Here is an 18,217-nt window from a genome sequence, read left to right as displayed (position 1 = left end):
CTTCATTGGCCGACCGTACTTACCTTGTCACATCTCGAGAGTTGCTTGGAATATCTTATCTCACGAAGATGGAAAAACCATTATCAGCTTCACGTTTCAGTGAAGACTCAAACGCAAATCCTAACGTCCATCGACCGGAACTCAAACCTCGTGACTCGAGATTCCACGAGCATATCGATAATGCCGCACCTAACTCACCTGCTCAACCCGACTACGACAATGGTCAAGAGAAAAAGTATGGCGTTGAGGAAGGTCTAGCTCTAGGAAGTGAGAGGAGAAGAGTCGTTGAGAAGAGATTGAAATTGAAGTTGGATGGCAGATTTAGTATTCTGATTGTCATTTATAGTGAGTCGATTAAGCGATTTCCTGAGATTGTGTAGGGGTAATACTGAGATGACATGAACGGAATGAAATCAGTCTTGTAAGTACCATTGTCCCACGTTGGCTGTTCAGAAAACCCCTTTGCAATAGTCAACAAGAAAGGTTGATGGAATGGGTGTTATAGAAACTATATCGATCGAAACAATGCCGCTGCTGCCAGGCTCAAGGTATGTCATTGTGTATCACTCTCACATTTTAGATACCACTTTATGGCTAATAGGTGAACGTGAACGTAATAGGGATTCGAAGCGGATCTCAACTTGACAGATACTGAATTCCAAACTCTCCTATCGATTCTCTATGTGAGCGAAATTTCCCAAAACAGACCAATTGGTTATGATGAGCATTCACTAACTTCTCGGTCTCAAAAGGTCGGATATATCTTATTCCAAGGTAAGCTAATTCTACGATCGCGCGAAGTCCTTTGTCAATTGACGATATTAATTATTTACAAGTCCCATCAAACATGTTACTGGTAAGTGGCTGATTTCACCGGAACCCTGTGAATTTGATCATCGAGATTGATATCATGGCGCGTTTGACGTACAGAATCGTATTGGAAAACCATCATTGTATCTCCCAGCAGCTATGCTAGTGGTAAGTGCGACATTTACTCTCAATCGAAATGGAGAGGTACAGGTCTGAAATCCCTTTTACTCACTCAGTGGGGAATGATAAGTGTCTTGACCGGTATCACCAAGAATTTTGTCGGTGCTCTTCTTACTAGACTATTCCTGGGTATGGTTGAAGCGGCCTTTCTACCTGGGGCCTTGTTCATTTTGAGGTCAGTGTTATCCTGCTTTGTCACTCTCTTGAACTGGAATACAATTATTGAGGTTCTATTCTGTAATAGTAAATGGTACAAGAAAGATGAACTATCTTTACGATATACCCTTCTCTACTGTGGTAATCTAATCTCGAACGCATTCGGTTCACTGATCGCTGCGGGTGTGTTGGCCAACATGGACGGTAAATTGGGACATGCAGCTTGGAGATGGTTATTCTACAGTAGGTCGACCTCCTTCGAGCATTCTGTCGACTGGCGCTGATGCATCTCGCGATGCAGTCGAAGGTGCTTTGACGATGTTTTTCGCTTTGGTGGCCATACCCATGTTACCTGATTTCCCCCATAACACCAAGAGGGGCTTCACCGCAGAGGAGATCAGGGTAGCCCAGTTGAGGATGCTAGAAGATGTAGGAGAGATCGATCAGGACTCCCACGAAGAGAAATGGTACAGCGGTTTCATCATGGCTTTGAGCGTGAGTACATGTACCGCTCAATATACAAACACTATGCGAAGATACTGACTATATGATATTCAATCACACTTACTTACTATAGGACTGGAAGATCTATATCTTGATGTTGAGTCTTACAGCTTGTGTGACCGGTTTATCGTTCAATATGTGAGTCAAATCGATCAGATCGTCAAGGGCCGCGCTTATATTGATCGGCGTTTACTATTAGCTATTTCCCCACCTTGGTACGTAATGGACTCGGTGGAATTACAGCCGTCTTGACAGCTTTGCTGATCTAGCTCCCTCACAGACCAAAACCTTGGGTTACGGTACGACCGAGACTCTTCTATTAGCCGCACCACCTTGGGTGGTAAGTATTTCTGATTTCACCTCTGTGAGCGCAGCGCCCGATGTCTGACTAGCTTATGGTCGATGTAGTTCTCCTGTATTTTGGCCCTGCTGAATTCCTGGCACTCTGATCGTACTCGAGAGAAGTTTTGGCATTCAACTTGGCCATTATTGATGGGTATAATGGGCTTCATCATTTCAATGGGTAAACATTCAATTCCAGCCCGCAAGTAATCGACCTGAAAGCTGACTCGCGGTGTTATACGACTTGGAATAGCTACGAGACCAACAAACAAGGCTGGAAGATATGTAGCGTTGTTCTTCCAGGCTGGTTCCTATGCTGGATATATCATCGTGAGGGAGACTTCATTGAGAATATCACCTGAATCTTTAGGCTGATCGTTATGGATTTGTTCAGATGTACACCTGGATGAGCAGTTCCTTCCCTCGTCCACCGGCCAAAAGAGCTGTAGCTCTTGCCTTCATGGTGAGTGCCATCGCAAAATCTGATTATGTCCGATCGAACGCTGAACAGGATTTTAACCTTCAACAGAACGCTTTATCGCAAACTGGTAACATTGCAGGAAGTGTGAGTCGCGTGTGCAAAGCAGTAAGGATCGGCCGCTGATGTACTTGCCCACAATAATGCAGTATGTCTGGCCTGCCAAATACGGACCGTAAGTGAACTCGGTGTGAAAGTCTTGCGATTTGATCTGATTTCCGTATGTAGCACCTACGTCAAGTCTTATGGTGTGGTACTAGCAATGTTTGTAGCTACAATCTTGGTAAGTGAAGTTATCCCCATGACGAGAAAACTTAGATCAGTATAATACTCGATCTGGGACTGATTTATATGATGATCGAACTAGCTCAATATATGGTTCCGACAAATTCTCGTTTCGGCCAACAGGAGATTGGAAGAAGGCGAAAGAGCATTCAACGAACATGGTGATACTCTTGAGCAAGCTGCTAAACTTGAGAGCACGACTGTGAAGGATGCTCAGCAGATGCAAAAGGGATTCAGGTTCTTGATCTAACGGATCAAGAAGGGGTAATGTTACGGAACGCGTCGTGTCGCCTAAGTGGAGGGGAAGGTAAAGAATATCGCTCGAAGAAGGGATGTATCAAGGAGAAATTTCAATCAATACTGGATGTAGCGCTAAGATATACAAAGACAAGTATTTCATATGGCCATAACCAACTAATGAAGCACTGTGCATGTGAAAAGCAAGATGAAGTAAATCAAAGGAATGAATACGATAAAATTTATACCCAATCCGGCTGATGATGAGATGGTGAAGCTGAAAATGATCATCATTATAAAACACTACGCCTAGAGACGATCAATGCGGTTCCTAGCCCGGATTATCAGAGTATTCAGGTTACACAGGGCCACCCATCATGAGGTGTCTGTGTTTGTGTATCCTTGTGTATGTGAACGCAGACTCTGAAGGATACGGACATATATCGCATGCCGTGCTGGACAGCGAGTAGGGGGTGAAGGCAAAGGATGGTGTTCGTGCTTCCTTTGATCCACCATTGCAGACTTCGCCTTTCAATCACCAATCACTGATCATGAACCAAATGTGGTAAAGCTACTCTCCGCTGAGTAGGTGATGAAGGGATTTCATTGTCATGAACACTGATGGAAGTGTGAAAGGGATTCAGTGCGATTGATTGGATTGAGAAGTGAAGGCACTTTGAGTGATATATATAGACTCCATTATCTCCACTCATGAATCAATTTCCTCCAAACACCATAACGGGAACAATAAGATATCCATACCATAAGCATACACTTTGAAACGTCTTCACCAGATTTACGCATTGTCTGATTAATCGTATACACAAAATTAAGAACAAAAAGCGACAGTCAAAATGTCACGACCAACTACACCCTCAACACCTGTTCGACCACCAAGATCCGAAAGACGATTAACTCTCGAATCAATCGCTTCATTGCCTACTCAAGTACCAAGCGATCGGTCCACTCCTCCACCTCCTTTGCCTTCCTCCTCACCAGTCTCATCAGAAGAGAGTGAACCTCAGACACCAAAGACTGCCACTACACCTACTAGTCGACCAAAATTAGCTAATAGAAAATCGACCTCTTGGATCAAAAGGAAGCCAGTACCATCCACACCCGAAGATCTATCTCTATCCTTGGAATCAGCTGGATTGCCATCTTCAAAATCTTTCGATAGCTCTTTGATCGCAATCACAAGATTGTCCAGAGAAGAACAGCCTCCAAGGTATATTTTACCTGTTGATGTACCAGTACCACTTCCCGTCTTCGCTCAGGATCAACCTGAGGCTGGACCCTCATCATCATCAGCATCCCAGACATCACAGATAGATTTCTCAGCTTCTAGACCACCTTCTTACGCCAATGAGAACCACCAGGCTCCTCGACCGATCATCACCGCTTCCATTCCTACTTCCGAAAACCACCAGACCAGCCATGACGAACTATACTTCGATCCAACCGCCGGATTAGGCGGTCATCAATCACCGACATTCACTTTACAGTCGTCTGACGCACTGCCATGTTACGCGGAGGAGACTCAGACGGAACCCAAGACGCTGGCTAGAGCTTTGTGGAAGTGGGGTTGGATATGTCCTCTGTTGTGGATCATCGGGATGTGCATGTGAGTGGTGATCTTGGATTTTCATCTGTCCTCCTCCATCCTTCGGAAACAACGTGCCACGATACCTACTCTTCTTGCTCGAGAGATACATGCTGATATTTCTGTTGTTCAGTATGTGGATCCCATTGAAACCAATCGAGGAAGAGAGTGATCCGGAGAAAGCTCAAAAATTAGAAGAGATGATCGTTATCTTGAGAAAGGTGAGTTCAATACCATGCGATATCCCAGTAAACATTAATCCCAATAGAAGGTTTGATCAATCCGCTGATTCTTTCCCGATCTTATCTGAAAGGCGGAAATGAAATATGCCAAAAGATGCGCCTATGGTACATTAGGATTCTCAGTATTGTTAATGACTATAATCGTTATTGCTATTGTACTTTCAAAGGTCTTGGAATAAAAAGAAATTGGTATCAAATCAACGTATAACGATTTTTGGGCTTTGTGATGTAGTGGTTTTTCTCAACAAGACTTTGGTGTGCGATATTTTCGATTTCACTCTTATCTCCTATCTATCCAACATGCATGTCATGTATCTCATGTATCTACTCCTTCTTCTCATTCATTTGCAAAGCTACTTATCTCCAAAGAGGATCACTGATAATTTGAATTATCGGTTGAACAGGACTTAGAACTGAGCGTGATAGCCATTGATGGGAGGTTGATCAAGCGTTTTACCATTGACTTTAACACTTTCAGAAGGCACCACCACACCCACGAATCCTAGTAAAAACCAATCCGCGTCAGCTATTTGTAACATCTGATTCTGGAAAATGATCATTGTCACTTACTTGCCCATTGGTCAGTATTATTGTTCCAAGCGTGGATATTGGCAGCTTGAACTACGGTATCGCCAACTTTCACGATTTTGCTTTGACCATCAGGCAAGACTAGTTCGAGTTCGCCGTGGGTGACGATGACGTAGTCTGCAGAGCAAGTTGAGTCAATACGTTGAAAGTTCAACAGGAGTGGACTAACTCACCGAAAGTGTTAGTGTAATGTTGATCCCCTTTATATTTAGGTGGAATATCTAGAAAATCAACACAATCCGAAAGGTCAGTGTATGCTCAGAAGAGTCCTTCATTCAATTTCGGACTCCAAGGATATATGATCACCGTAGGTGTAATCCAGGTAAGAATGGGACAGCGTGTAGACTCACCGACCCATCTTAAAGATACTTGATCATCATGGCTAATTTTAGCAGGTTTATATTCCGAGTACTTGATAGCTTGATCTGGTTTTCCAATCAAATCCGGCTGGACGTATCCGACAAAAGCCTTTAATTCCTCATTATCGTTTGAAAAAGGGGTTGTATCGTCCAATACCACTGGTTGACCTTGAGAGTCAGTTGCAGTCAAGATTCGACGAGGGGAAGGAAGGGGGGTGGCTGGCATCGTCAATGAATTGATCGCTTGATCGTGCTAAGTGTTAGTCTATTCAGATGAGGACATGCATCTCGTTTTGTTCATCCTGAGCTACCATATATACCTGATACTGCTTCTGACAGCTTTTTTGTGGGATTTTACGACCAAGCTGAGTTCGCCAGAAGTCACTTACATCAGCTCCTCCACTATATGAGATCATTTCACCAAAAATCACAAACATCTCCAAAAGCGGTCAACGCCGACCACGGACAGTGGAGGTTGGTACGAGTATTTGACAAAGCTGCGATCGGATCCATTGGTAAGCAAGCTTCAAACCTCCACTCTGGACCTCCCCCAAGCTGAATGCAAGTGGGATGTCAACAACACCTTTCGATCCTATAGCAGAGAATAGATTAATTGCACGTACTGTACAACACCTTTGAAAGTAAACAGCTCGAGGGATCTTTGTGGCTCTTTTTATGATAACCTCATGATGTAGTGCAACTTGCATGGTGGTAACAACAAGTTACAGGTCAGCCTGTCCTTTGTCTGTCGAGTCTCTATGAACGTCCATTGACAGGATCAAGAAGGGAAGGTAAGAGAATACAACATGTAACCTATCATAAATCGAAATAAGTATGCATTATGGGAGACATACTGCTTTCGCTGATGACCAAATACCTGGCGAAAAACGAATATAGGATAAACAATAAAATTTGAGCAAGTAAGACACTAAATCATAGTAACCGCGAAAAAAGATGGGCAAACACCATTCATCTCGTCATCATTCATCAGGGCGCCAACGATCTCATCGAGATTACTCCACCTACGACAGATATCGGAGAGGATGGAATCCTCTCTTTTGCTGTAAATGCAGTTTCGGGGGTAAAACTGCTCAAAGTATATTATTGATCTTTTTACCTTTCTCCATCGCTGTGATCTGTTTTTTGGCTGGCTTCTGGTTGTTACCCGTTTGGGTATATGATGGAGGATATCAAGGTGATTTCAAAATTGCTGCTCAAGGATATGGAGTCAACGGTCAAGATTCTGGGTGAGTCCATCCACGGACATGAGACCCATGGATATCTCGAGCTGAATGACTTGGCTTGACCAAGAACTCGAGAGTTCTTATATTCCACCTCATCCTGGCCAGATCCAATGAGCGGCTTCCCATTATTACTTCTCTTCCATCTCATCCTCTCCATCCTCCTCATCACCTACCTAGTTCTCATACTCGCAACCTGCGCATTCGCCTCACGTCATAGACGTTCGGATTCATGGTCAGATATCATGCGGGATCCCAAATGGTGGGAGAGAGGGATATGCGTGTTATTGACCTTGATCACTGGCACGGTGTTAGTATTGGATAATGTCGTTTGGGGTTTGGCGAGGAGTAAAGGACATGATCTGAGTCCTGACATCTTAGGTTACTTGTGAGTATATGGGTACAACACTCCATAAATCAGTACAAGCTGACCTGGACTGATATTTCGCTCTAGCGTGAACATCGTCGCTTTGTGTCTTTGGGTTTTCTGGGTGGTAGTGCAATGTGCTTCGACGCACGATATCAAGGAATATTATGTGACTGGTGGAGGGAGGGTACGGACAAGGTGAACTTGCTAGCATCAAGGCAATCAAGTATCGGCGGATGGAGGGTATGAACATCGATGCAGTAAAGAAAAGTATGCTTAGCGCTGTTGCAGCATGGACAGTGGTATTCCAATGATATCACTCGGCTTGTGTGAGGTGACGGAATGGTAGCGAATATCGATTTGATAGTCATTCGTTAGTAAGGTATTTCATATGTGTACGAAAAGACAGAATTGACCATAGATGCATGGGGGAACATACCACTTCGTCCCACTTACTTATCACTCCGTACCCGAGACAGATTTGTCCACGTCTGAAAAGGAAAAATACGGTAACTCAGCAGATGATAAAGAGAAGGGATAGATGATTCTAAGTGGAAGGAAGAGAGGAAAAAAAAGTACGCTTGGATCGTATCATGAGGTTATTTTCCTTGGGTGAGGTTGGCTATCGCTTCATTGAAGACCATCTTGACGAGGTATTTTGAAGCCAATGATCGACGGTAGCTGAATGAACGGAAAGTGAATGGTTGTACAACGGTAAGAGAGAGATTGACGAGAAAAGGCAAGATGAGGTTGGTTATGCTACACCTATTCCTCTTTATCCGCTGCGAATTTATGTTTTCCCATCCTCTCGTACTCTGTCACACCTCTACCTGAGCCAGTAACTCCGACTGCAACGGAGGAAACATCAGCGATTCTCATCTCACTCCTTCGTGGAACGAAGGCAGCGTACCTCTGCCTGAATGAGTGGAAAAGGGTATGTCAGCTATGTTTGAGGATCTACAATATGGTGATAGCTCACCAAATGGATTGTCTGGTGTTCTGAACACTGATTTTCCCTCGAGACTGGAATACACAGAAATCATCAGTACATACTCAGACTCATGATCGCGTCTTATGTCGTTCACTGGGAAGTATCTCCCTTCACAAGATTAAGAATGAAAGCTAAAACAGAGACCGTACTCACCCAGAAATATGAATCCCTTTCTTACTAGCTTTCTTTCCAAACTTCTCCCAAGCGCTCTTCTTATCTTTGATTTCGTCCGCTTTCGCTTTCTGAGATTCCATCCATTTCTCACCTTTCTTCTTCTTCTTCTCCTTTTCCTTCTCCGTCAGTTCCTCCTGTTTCCTCTTGGTAGGTTCAACGGGGGTGGGTATGGGTGCAGAGGGATCATGAGGTCGTAAAGAGGATAAAGGGACGTTGGTAGATGTTGTATAACCTTTGAAGGTAATCGTATATTGAGGTGATTCAGGTGATCCGATCACGGCATTGATTTTGGCTGGGTACCTAGAATCAACTCAGATATCAGCTTAAATCTTTGAATCAAGTTTTGTACAGCTGATAATATACCGAAGATCAGCCAACAGATCGTACATACCATTTCCCATCCTTATATTTTGCCATACAATCCATCCCAGCTTTATACTGAGACGCAGCATCCTCTTTCCCCTTCCCCTTCGGCTTATCATTCTTCGTAGTCCCGGCACTAGTCGACGTCGTTGATCCAGCAGCTGGATGACCCATAGCCTGCTGAGTAAGGTCGATCAACTCTACCAGCTCGGTTTTGAGTGTCTTGAGTCCTTCATTGTTGGGATCTGATTCGAGCTGTAAGTTGACATAGGCCAGTTGATCCTTGTAAGTCGATAGTTCTGCTTCCATCGTGAGTGAGAGGTATGTGTACGTGGTTAGAGAGTGTGTAGGATACTATGAGATACTGAAGCTGATTTGAGAGACAGACTGGAAAGAGAGAGAGAAACAGGTGGAAAAGAGAGATGGATGAGAGAGCACGACTTGCTGGCTGAGATGAAAAGTGGCAACAACATTTACGTAATGACATTCAACCAATATCACCGCTCATTCGATCATTTCAATGTCCATCTATGCATTCACGTTCATTCACTCGTGGTCTATTCATTGTAATATCATCTGATTAAGTGTATAATGGATATACGAGAGGTCATATATATATGTATGAATAAGTGGAATAATGTACACTTCGCGACCAGCGCTTTCTCATCTCAATTGTTACCTACCACCCATGACCACCTTGATTCCTTCTATCATGCTGCGGCCATCCTCCTCCATACGGCCCTTGATCATCTTGACTTTGATTGCTATATGATCGTTGAGGTGGTGACGGCCTGTTGCTCTGAGGTCGGGTATAACCTCTTTCCAAATCACCTTGATCCCATCTCGTCTGACCTATATCATCTTCATTACCAGACGCAGTCCTCCTCGTGGTCGGAGGTGTGTATCCAATGGGAGGTTGAGTGTAGGCGCTGGGAGGATAAGGCACGTTGGAATATGGTGGAGCATCATATGAAGGTTGTTGTTGTTGATGCTCTAACAATGGTGAACTCGCCACAATGTCAGTCTCCGATAAATTACCTCTAGCATGACTGAGTGGGTAAGGTCGACTGTTCTGCCTTCGTGGTGGCTGTGTGTCATTCCGGTACTCGTCTGATCGATCTCGCTGCTGTGCCAAAAGGTAATCTGATGATGGGTTATCCAATGGTAAATTGACATGCGAGTCCATTCCAGGTAATGGGTAATGGTTATACGCGTCGGTATCAACACCGGGTGAAGGTGCAGTCGAAGATAGCTCGCTCTTCCCACCACCAAATCCACCCAGCATTTCCGTAGAAGCGATTGATCGAGCATCCCAATCGGCTTGATGGGCAACATCCGCAGGTCCGTCTCGGTTGGGGTCGTACTCGAGGTTTTCCTATGCATAACAACATGTCAGCTGACCACTCTTGCACGGTTCGATTATTTAAGCTCACTTCTCGAACGGCTTTGATCTCCACACCATCGTGCTGATGCTTTCCAGCGAACCAAGGATAAGCACTGAGTACCTCTCGAGCAAGTTGTTCTTGACTCTTGTGAACCATGATCGTATACAGTTTATCCTGTTGCAAAGCAGGATGAAGGAATCTTTTCTCCATCTCAGAATGTTTGGTCCTCTTTTCAGACATCGAATACATCCTCTCTTGTTCAAGCTCTTGCTGAGTAGGATTGTAGTATCGGAATTGGTTCTCGAGTGTACGTGAGATGTAGATCTTGAAGGCAATTATTATCAGGATAGGGGGTGCGGCGGCGACAGTATCAAGCCATCGTGAACGGATCAATCCGGTAGCTGCAAATTTGTCAGCTTCACGAGTCATTGTAAAACAGTCAGATGGCGAACTTACTCAAAGCCATCAAGAGCTGCATCAAGATGCAACAAGCCAATAATCGGTTAACGTAGACATTCCACATTCGACCGCCACTTTCCGCTCGTGAGATGTAGACGTAGAGAAGTTGGTATTTGTACTGAGAACCCAAAGTGGTCAGATCGTGCGACAAACGCAGAAAGAGAATTACTAACAACGATGGAAGAGAACCAGAACACTGCACATGCTCCAATGGCTACTAGTGGTGCGAGAGGTGCGTAGATCATACCAACCGCACAGACGAATAGCAAATTGACAACGACTATAATCCTTTCGGTCAGCACGAATTCCTTTCGGGCAAAAGCACATGGTTGCTCACCGATGGCGTATTCAAAGTAGCCAGGCTTAGTCATCTCCCTGATGTCTCTTGGGGTATGGGAAAACATAAATCTTCGTAGGGAGACCAGGGCGAGTTTGATTAGTTGGATCAATTCGAAAATCACCAAGAAACCTCGAAGAGGCAACCAAGTAAGCCAATCTACAGAAGAAAAGCATGTCAGCAATGCAGTTCTGGCGACAGGACTACGTAAAGAGATATTCTCTACTCACAAGTGGACTGCTGCACATAGGTACCTTGAATTCGATCAGGAATATCCTCGAGGGTCTTGAAGATCGTTCCCACACTCTGGTGTTTCCCAATCTCGGCCACGACGGTCGCGACGGCGGTGTAGATGACACTCAAAAGCGAGTAGATGACCACATTACAGATGATCACGAAGAAGAAATATCGCGCTGTGACCGCTCTGTCTAGTCGAGATCGGGTGGGAGCACCTGAGCAATGCTGTCAGCTATTGAACCATGTGAGTCATTAACATGATGTGGCTTACCTTGGTATTTACTGATTCGTCTCATGATGAAGGGCAAGAAATAGCCGAAACCTGAAGAGATAATTGACGGCAGGATACCAGAAACAAGAGAGAACTAGGAATTCCATTTATGGATTAGCTCAGAAAGTGGTGTACGTATTTCACTGAACTCACTGTCCAGTTACCCCATTGCCCGGCACTCTTCCAAGTATTCAAGAATCCTACATAAAGTGTCAAAGCACTCAGATTGGCAAGCAATGATACCACCAACAACTAATCATCCGAACGATCAGCGGGAGACGTTCGACATGTTCATTAGTGACTCACAGGAACAGTGTAGAAGAAACAGATAATTCCAATGAAGATGAAACCGAACGTCCTTCTGGATCCAATCTCCGCTGAATCCTTCGAGATGTTCTCCCACACGATATCTTGAGGCATAGGGGCAAGGTGTAATTGCGCTCCATGTAATTCTTTCAATTTCCCTTGGTGAGCACGAGCGATTCGATGGGCTTCGGCAATGGTTTTGAAGGTGACGAAACCTATACACAACGCAAATCAATCAGAAATCATAATTTAATGAGGAAATGAGAATGTTACTCACCGTAATTTTCACCCTCGATCCTGTTAACATTGCCACCCTTCTTCCTAGCATGTCTTTCCTTTCTCAAGAGTGAATCAATAGCTTGACGCTTAGTGTCGATCTTCTCCCTCAGGAACCTAATCTCTTTGGCATGATAATCGATTGCGTCCTTCGCATCCGAGTCAGCTTGTTGATGCCCAGTTGAATCAGTGAATCGGAACTCACTTTCTTGACACCTCCCATTCCCAAGAAACCGCCTTTCCTAATCTGAGGTCTCTTGCTGGCCATTTGATTGTTTTTAAGGTATTTCACCAGGTGTTCCTCCAACTCTGCAACAGCTTTGTTGTGATCTTCTACCATCTCTGGGAAGTCTTCCAGTCTTCTACCGATTGATGTGCAGTCAATCTCAGGACCTATAACATACACACAACGTCAAAATGTTACAATAGGGCATCGAGGCATGAAGTTGGACTCACCAATTTTGATACCATCAACCTTGAGCAGACCCATGAGAGCTACCAATCCTTCGTCGCTTCTGTAATCCTTTCTTACTTGAGTGACCTGGGGGCCCTTATCAGCATCCAAATATGATATGGCTCTTTTTATGGAGTCTACTCACCATCAATGTCCTGGAGTAGATTTTGGTCTGATAAGCTGGCGATCTGAACCATCTCATTCGCAGTTGAATCTGTTCATAATCGTCAGCTCATCTGTAGAAGGATGATACAGTCTACTTGAGCATAGCAAACTTACCATGGCTTGCCAATTCCGCCAAACTTCGAAAATGTCAGCTCGATTACCTCTACGAATTCTTCTTGATCCGATAACTCACCGAAATACATAACGATAGCATCTAACAAAGACAAACATCAACATTCATATCGTGCAATAATACGATACAGACTGTAGACTTACTTATCAAATAGCTTACACCCAAAGCAGGCCACATCCACGATCCTCTCACATTCTGAATAGTCAACAGACTCAATGCGTTCCTATTTTTACTCTCAACGTATTTGAGGTTATATATGATATTGAGGACCAAAAGGATTACACCAAGGACGGTAATGCAGGAGAATATATTTCTGAGCATGCGGAGAAATCGAAGGAAAGTGGTAGCGTCGAGACCTATAAAATCCAAATACATTCAATACACATTCAGTATTTCACGACAAGTAAACGGAAAGTCGAAATGTCGACTCACCGACATTAGCTATCATTTGTTCCTCTTTTAGTCTAATGACAGGACTGAACCAAGCGAAAAAACCATTGGATATAGGTGGTGGGGGAGGTTCATAATCCGGATCATCAGCCGGATCAGCAGGTCTAGGTAATTGATATTTTATCTTTGGTGCGTAAACCTTCTTCTCTCTGGGTCTAAAGAAACTAAATGCGAGGATCGTACCGAGGGATATCCCAGTCATCAAAGCAATTTGGGATCCTACAGCTTTGACTGATACGGACGATAGGGTAGAGTTCCATGTTGCTACCAGGGAAGAGGCTGCGTCTTCCACGTCGGACATCTTGACGAAGGTGGACTAGGCGGACGTTTACAGATTAGGATGTGTTTGAATGAGTGTTGCACCGTCTTGAGAACGACTGACGTCGAGTCTGTCAACTCGATGGTGTGTGTGAGTGTATATATATACCTTGGTCAATTTATGTTTGTGTACTGATTAAACGAAAGTGAAAATCGTCAAGAGGTTGAATTGTGGTGTTGGTTGTAGGAGGTATGATGTAACTTGACCCTCCGTTGTGATGGATGATGTACAGCTAGTGTGGTAGCGCAGTTTCAATTCACACTAAATATCTTTCTTTCGTATTGTCGATCTCCGAGGATTTTTTCTGTTTTCCGAGAGAGAATGAGAGTGAGAGTGAGAATTCGAACAAGCGATATCGATATGAGAAATGCAAAGGTATCTGCGAATATCTATTGTGCTATCTGGAAAAAATCTTCGTTACTTTGTACTGGAGTGTGACGACATGAGAAGACCAATCAATCTGTTTCGTGTGAGTATGTAGCATGGATTCTCCTATTGTTGCTGTCATACGCGTGTTTTGGTTTCAAAACGGTTTTTGGTTCTCCACCCCGCAACCCGTAACACGCAGCGAGGTGAGATTGAGTCCAGACACTATTGTATAAGATAACAGGGATGAAGGATTCAGGGTAGATGGACAGGGGCTGTGTTACTTGCTCCTCCGGCAGATCTTCTTTTTTTTCTCTTCCCATTCCAAACCTGAAACACAGCCCCGGTCAACCTCCACTCGGTTCTGCGATCGACTACCGCTGTCCACTTCCGATAACGACCATGACATGAGTCGAGCACCCCAGAATCTTACAATAACTCGGTATCGACTGGCATTCTATACACTAACCATGCATGATGCAAGTGATCACCAGCCATATCTTTCCATCTAATCTAATCAAAGCAAATCAAATTCTTATGCTACACATTCTTTCCCATGGGATATACTTACTTTATCGAGGTTCAACGCTATTGGTATTCCTTCTTGACAACTCTACACCTCCTATTTTGGAAGGGTGTAATTCCACATCTCCAATATCATCTTCACCTTCAACATGATCAATATCAATATCATGTTCAGGTAAATCAGGTAAATTTTCAAACTCAAATTCTCTTGCAGCTTCCAAATCGACAGGATTTCTCTCCATCTTATTTTTACCCTTTGATCTTCGAGATTTGCGTATTGGTTTACCTCTAGCATTGAGCCCTGCACATCACCGAGTCAACTCGACTGTCTGACATAACTTGAAGATATTTGACTCACTCGCGAGTTCCTATTGTCCCCCAACAGCATTATATTCCCCTCTGACGCTACCTCTTCTCCTACTGTTACCACCTCCAAACACGCCTTCGACCGAGTCTAGGATCTTACCGAAGAATCCCGTTCTCTGATCAGCAGTAGATTTGTTGCTTATCGGTAGTGACGATCCGTCAGAGAACCGTCTTCGTCGATCACTTCCTCCTACTAAGGAAGAGGTTTCGGAACCTGATCCTGCTGAAGCATCCTCGTCATCGTCGTTATCTGAGCCATCCTCGTCATCTTCATCATCATCCAGATCAGGTTCTATGATTGACATCAGCAGCCGATTTCGATACTGTGGTTACCACTAGCTTACCGTCTTGGAACAACAAGTTCATCTCTTCCAATGGTACACCACGTGTCTCGGGGTATAAGAAGTATACCAGTACGAAGGAAAGTGCACAGAAGAACGCGTGCATGGGGTATAGTCGCCATCCGATGAGTTCTTGGAATACAGGTGTGGAAACACCGACCCAGTAATTCTGAATGAAGTTAGCAATTATTTGGAGCTCGTCGCATCTAGCAACTCACAAAGAGCCAGTTCTAACGCAATCCATACACAGAATCAGCTGCAGCTCGACTTCCAACCGTACGAATGACTCACCGTAGCCGTTGATAGAGAGACACCCTTAGCTCTGAATGGTAATGGCATAATCTCAGGAGGGTACAGCCTGGACGAATATTTAGCATTACGCGCTGGATGACTACACGAAGCAGGAAGCAGGTACTCACCAGGGTACAGGTCCCCAACTCATCCCGAAAGCAGCGTTGTATATAACGACACAAATGACAACTAATGCATCATCAGCATGACATATAATGATCGGTAGCGTCAAATTCTCTCACCTGCGTTCGGGGTGATAGCTTGATCAATGTAGATCCACCATCCAGTAGCTGTAAGAGCTATAGCCATTGCGACTGCTCCGGTAAGCAGGATAGGTCGTCGACCGGCCCGGTCCATCAAGAACCACCTAAGCGTAGTTGGTTAGTCTTTTATCGACCACAAAGTCTTCCAACGACTCACGGTGGTAGAGAACTTGCGACATAAAACATGGCATTGATACCAGTCATCAGAATGGCATCTCGACCGATCCATCCAGCCTCTGCGTAGGGTCAGTGTATATACTCAAAGGGGGAGAAAATCACAACATACGTTCGAATACCAATGCTGTATGCGATTGTCAGCTGGGTTCCCTACATGGAACATTTTGCGAGCACTCACGAGCATAATATGAGATGACTGCACACCACGGATCAATTACTCGTCAGTTGAGACCCAATGTTTATACCTTCTCACACCTAGCTTACCGTTGATACCGTTCTAGGCAACACTTGTCAGCTTTCCTTTTCTGACCTTTATTATAAGGGACTTACAAGTTGAGCAAACATCTGACTACTCATGGCAATCAATACTCGTCCCTTATACCTCCTCCACAAGGCTTTATAACTTCGATCCCCAACAGCTCGCTAGATGGATCAACTCAATATCAATTTCTTGCCCAACAACACTTCACGGAGTTTGTCGGAGGATTGTGACTCACGTCGGCAAGTACAGCATCTCTGATCTCCTTATATTCCTCTTGTACCGAATGTGCATCCAATTCCTTTCCTTGGAAATCAGCTATCACCGCCAACCCTTCTACATCTTGGTCTGTATCGATGAGGTATCGAGGCGATTCAGGAGCGATGAATGATCCTAATCCCAAGATTGCCCCTCCCAAGCACTGAACGAATAGGGGGATTCTCCACGATAGGTTGGATTGGAGGTATGAACAACCGTAATCTATCCACTTCGGGGCTGTCAGCGATTTATTCCCCACTGGGAAAGGACGAATTGATACGTACGACTGAAGAAGCGTATCCAATGATGTTTCCTGTAAATTCCACTGAACCTAACAAACCTCTCTGCGGTATATTCTTGTGATTAGTATTGTAAAGGTGTACATCGATGGTAGGTACTCACATGACTAGCAGGAGAAATTTCAGACTATTGAAGTACGTGTGATCAGCAACTCTGTTCTTCTAGATCAATCATGTTGATAAATTTACCTGATAAATAGGCACTACCATACTCAACATTCCCACTCCGAATCCACTTATCACTCTACCCAATAACATCGACTTGAAGCCGATACACCAGGTCTGTATCGCACCTCCGATAGTGAATACAAAAGCGCCCGTTCTTAACGTCATTCTCCTTCCGTAATTATCGGCTAGATGTGCCGCTGCAAGTGATGTCACTACAGTACCAGTCATCATCAGTACGTCTTCTCGCGAGTTAGGAGGGAAGGCGGGACGTATATGCTAGCAGAAGAGATTGAGCAGAACCCACCGAACGCTCCTATTTCCAAAACTGCTACCATACTATCAAGTGGGACCCATCAGCACCGGTTCATTCAAATATCGTTGAAGATGATGACTCACTTTCCCACTTTCCCTGCTGTAGGTTGATTGACTGTTATATAGAGAAAGCATTAATGACTGCACTGGCAGTACTAGACTCGATGATGTTAATACTTACAGTACGCTCTGGAGAGTGGAAAGATGATCAGCATGAAATCATTATGAATAACTCGGAGGGGATCACTTACTTGAAGTACGGTCCTGTGATTATACCTGTATCCCAAAACAAATCAGCATCCACCCGTCGTGGTCGGACAGTAAAATCAACGAAGCGTCAAACTCACCTGACATGACACTGTTGTTCCCACCCCAGGAATATACCCAATCAGTATTCATCTTTGCTCATCAGACACAGACACAGCCTTGACCTTTCAAACTCACCCTTGATCATATCTACCATCATTCATTCATCAGCATCATCCTGCGACCATATGGTGAGTGACTTTTGATTGCTCACCCAAATAGCCATACTCCTATACTGAGAAATACCGAGACACTATACAACAACGAATTGCCTTTCAGCTTGTGATTCGTCTTTCCCCTTACGAGGGGCACAGACGGGTCTGACATCTTGATTTGATAGTTGTCTCTTGATCGATATCGTCTTGAGAGATATGTCGGAATTCACAATGACGTTGGTTGGAATAGGATGATCACGCGTTGGGTCTTCAATTTTGTGATATGTATGATGATGATGAACACGAGATGATCCAAGAATCCGTCGTTGAACCGTACCAAATCCTAAATCAAACAAAGGACTTTCCTTTATCCTTTTATATATGTTTATCTATCTAATTTAACCAATCTTGTGATCCAC

General features: G+C 44.2%; 7 protein-coding genes across 7 annotated transcripts; 3 read left to right on the top strand and 4 right to left on the bottom strand.

Annotated features, from left to right (window-relative positions):
• Positions 1 to 68: 68 nt before the first annotated feature.
• On the top strand, positions 69 to 3,005 carry I203_100289 (uncharacterized protein; the record flags this gene model as incomplete). The annotated part of the gene is made up of 19 exons (XM_019149108.2): positions 69 to 307; positions 506 to 548; positions 621 to 683; positions 753 to 774; positions 837 to 856; positions 931 to 978; positions 1,047 to 1,165; positions 1,235 to 1,389; positions 1,448 to 1,641; positions 1,724 to 1,788; positions 1,850 to 1,865; positions 1,931 to 1,990; positions 2,059 to 2,173; positions 2,246 to 2,322; positions 2,387 to 2,455; positions 2,522 to 2,557; positions 2,620 to 2,645; positions 2,699 to 2,753; positions 2,838 to 3,005. 19 exons carry the CDS (start codon positions 69 to 71, stop codon positions 3,003 to 3,005), a joined length of 1,590 nt encoding a protein of 529 aa, XP_019001635.2.
• An 841-nt stretch (positions 3,006 to 3,846) lies between these two features.
• Positions 3,847 to 5,016, top strand: I203_100288 (uncharacterized protein; the record flags this gene model as incomplete). The annotated part of the gene is made up of 3 exons (XM_019149109.1): positions 3,847 to 4,616; positions 4,729 to 4,816; positions 4,909 to 5,016. The coding sequence occupies 3 exons, from the start codon at positions 3,847 to 3,849 to the stop codon at positions 5,014 to 5,016; spliced, it is 966 nt and encodes a 321-aa protein (XP_019001636.1).
• A 228-nt stretch (positions 5,017 to 5,244) lies between these two features.
• I203_100287 (uncharacterized protein) lies at positions 5,245 to 6,010 on the bottom strand (the record flags this gene model as incomplete). The annotated part of the gene is made up of 4 exons (XM_019149110.1): positions 5,245 to 5,339; positions 5,408 to 5,542; positions 5,599 to 5,646; positions 5,776 to 6,010. The coding sequence occupies 4 exons, from the start codon at positions 6,008 to 6,010 to the stop codon at positions 5,245 to 5,247; spliced, it is 513 nt and encodes a 170-aa protein (XP_019001637.1).
• Positions 6,011 to 6,738: 728 nt separating this feature from the next.
• Positions 6,739 to 7,594, top strand: I203_100286 (uncharacterized protein; the record flags this gene model as incomplete). Its single annotated transcript, XM_019149111.1, has 3 exons — positions 6,739 to 7,031; positions 7,096 to 7,413; positions 7,480 to 7,594. 3 exons carry the CDS (start codon positions 6,739 to 6,741, stop codon positions 7,592 to 7,594), a joined length of 726 nt encoding a protein of 241 aa, XP_019001638.1.
• A 563-nt stretch (positions 7,595 to 8,157) lies between these two features.
• On the bottom strand, positions 8,158 to 9,229 carry I203_100285 (uncharacterized protein; the record flags this gene model as incomplete). Its single annotated transcript, XM_019149112.1, has 5 exons — positions 8,158 to 8,240; positions 8,303 to 8,308; positions 8,372 to 8,415; positions 8,537 to 8,857; positions 8,949 to 9,229. 5 exons carry the CDS (start codon positions 9,227 to 9,229, stop codon positions 8,158 to 8,160), a joined length of 735 nt encoding a protein of 244 aa, XP_019001639.1.
• A 370-nt stretch (positions 9,230 to 9,599) lies between these two features.
• Positions 9,600 to 13,694, bottom strand: I203_100284 (uncharacterized protein; the record flags this gene model as incomplete). The annotated part of the gene is made up of 17 exons (XM_065516602.1): positions 9,600 to 10,295; positions 10,354 to 10,706; positions 10,762 to 10,882; positions 10,938 to 11,044; positions 11,102 to 11,260; positions 11,332 to 11,553; positions 11,610 to 11,703; positions 11,763 to 11,861; positions 11,916 to 12,130; positions 12,193 to 12,340; positions 12,397 to 12,584; positions 12,648 to 12,732; positions 12,791 to 12,859; positions 12,925 to 12,947; positions 13,004 to 13,024; positions 13,087 to 13,299; positions 13,376 to 13,694. The coding sequence occupies 17 exons, from the start codon at positions 13,692 to 13,694 to the stop codon at positions 9,600 to 9,602; spliced, it is 3,132 nt and encodes a 1,043-aa protein (XP_065373420.1).
• A 956-nt stretch (positions 13,695 to 14,650) lies between these two features.
• On the bottom strand, positions 14,651 to 17,970 carry I203_100283 (uncharacterized protein; the record flags this gene model as incomplete). The annotated part of the gene is made up of 23 exons (XM_065516601.1): positions 14,651 to 14,904; positions 15,013 to 15,261; positions 15,314 to 15,479; positions 15,529 to 15,540; positions 15,602 to 15,668; positions 15,730 to 15,790; positions 15,844 to 15,968; positions 16,022 to 16,100; positions 16,151 to 16,165; positions 16,220 to 16,237; positions 16,306 to 16,318; positions 16,372 to 16,464; positions 16,539 to 16,787; positions 16,843 to 16,902; positions 16,961 to 16,984; positions 17,047 to 17,237; positions 17,330 to 17,361; positions 17,422 to 17,452; positions 17,519 to 17,526; positions 17,589 to 17,613; positions 17,685 to 17,695; positions 17,782 to 17,793; positions 17,858 to 17,970. 23 exons carry the CDS (start codon positions 17,968 to 17,970, stop codon positions 14,651 to 14,653), a joined length of 1,908 nt encoding a protein of 635 aa, XP_065373419.1.
• Positions 17,971 to 18,217: the final 247 nt, after the last annotated feature.

Source organism: Kwoniella mangroviensis, assembly GCF_000507465.2.
Source record: "Kwoniella mangroviensis CBS 8507 chromosome 1 map unlocalized Ctg01, whole genome shotgun sequence".
Taxonomy (NCBI): Eukaryota; Fungi; Basidiomycota; class Tremellomycetes; order Tremellales; family Cryptococcaceae; genus Kwoniella; species Kwoniella mangrovensis.
Note: the sequence above shows the minus strand (reverse complement) of the source record. Positions and strands in the feature narration are given on the sequence as shown.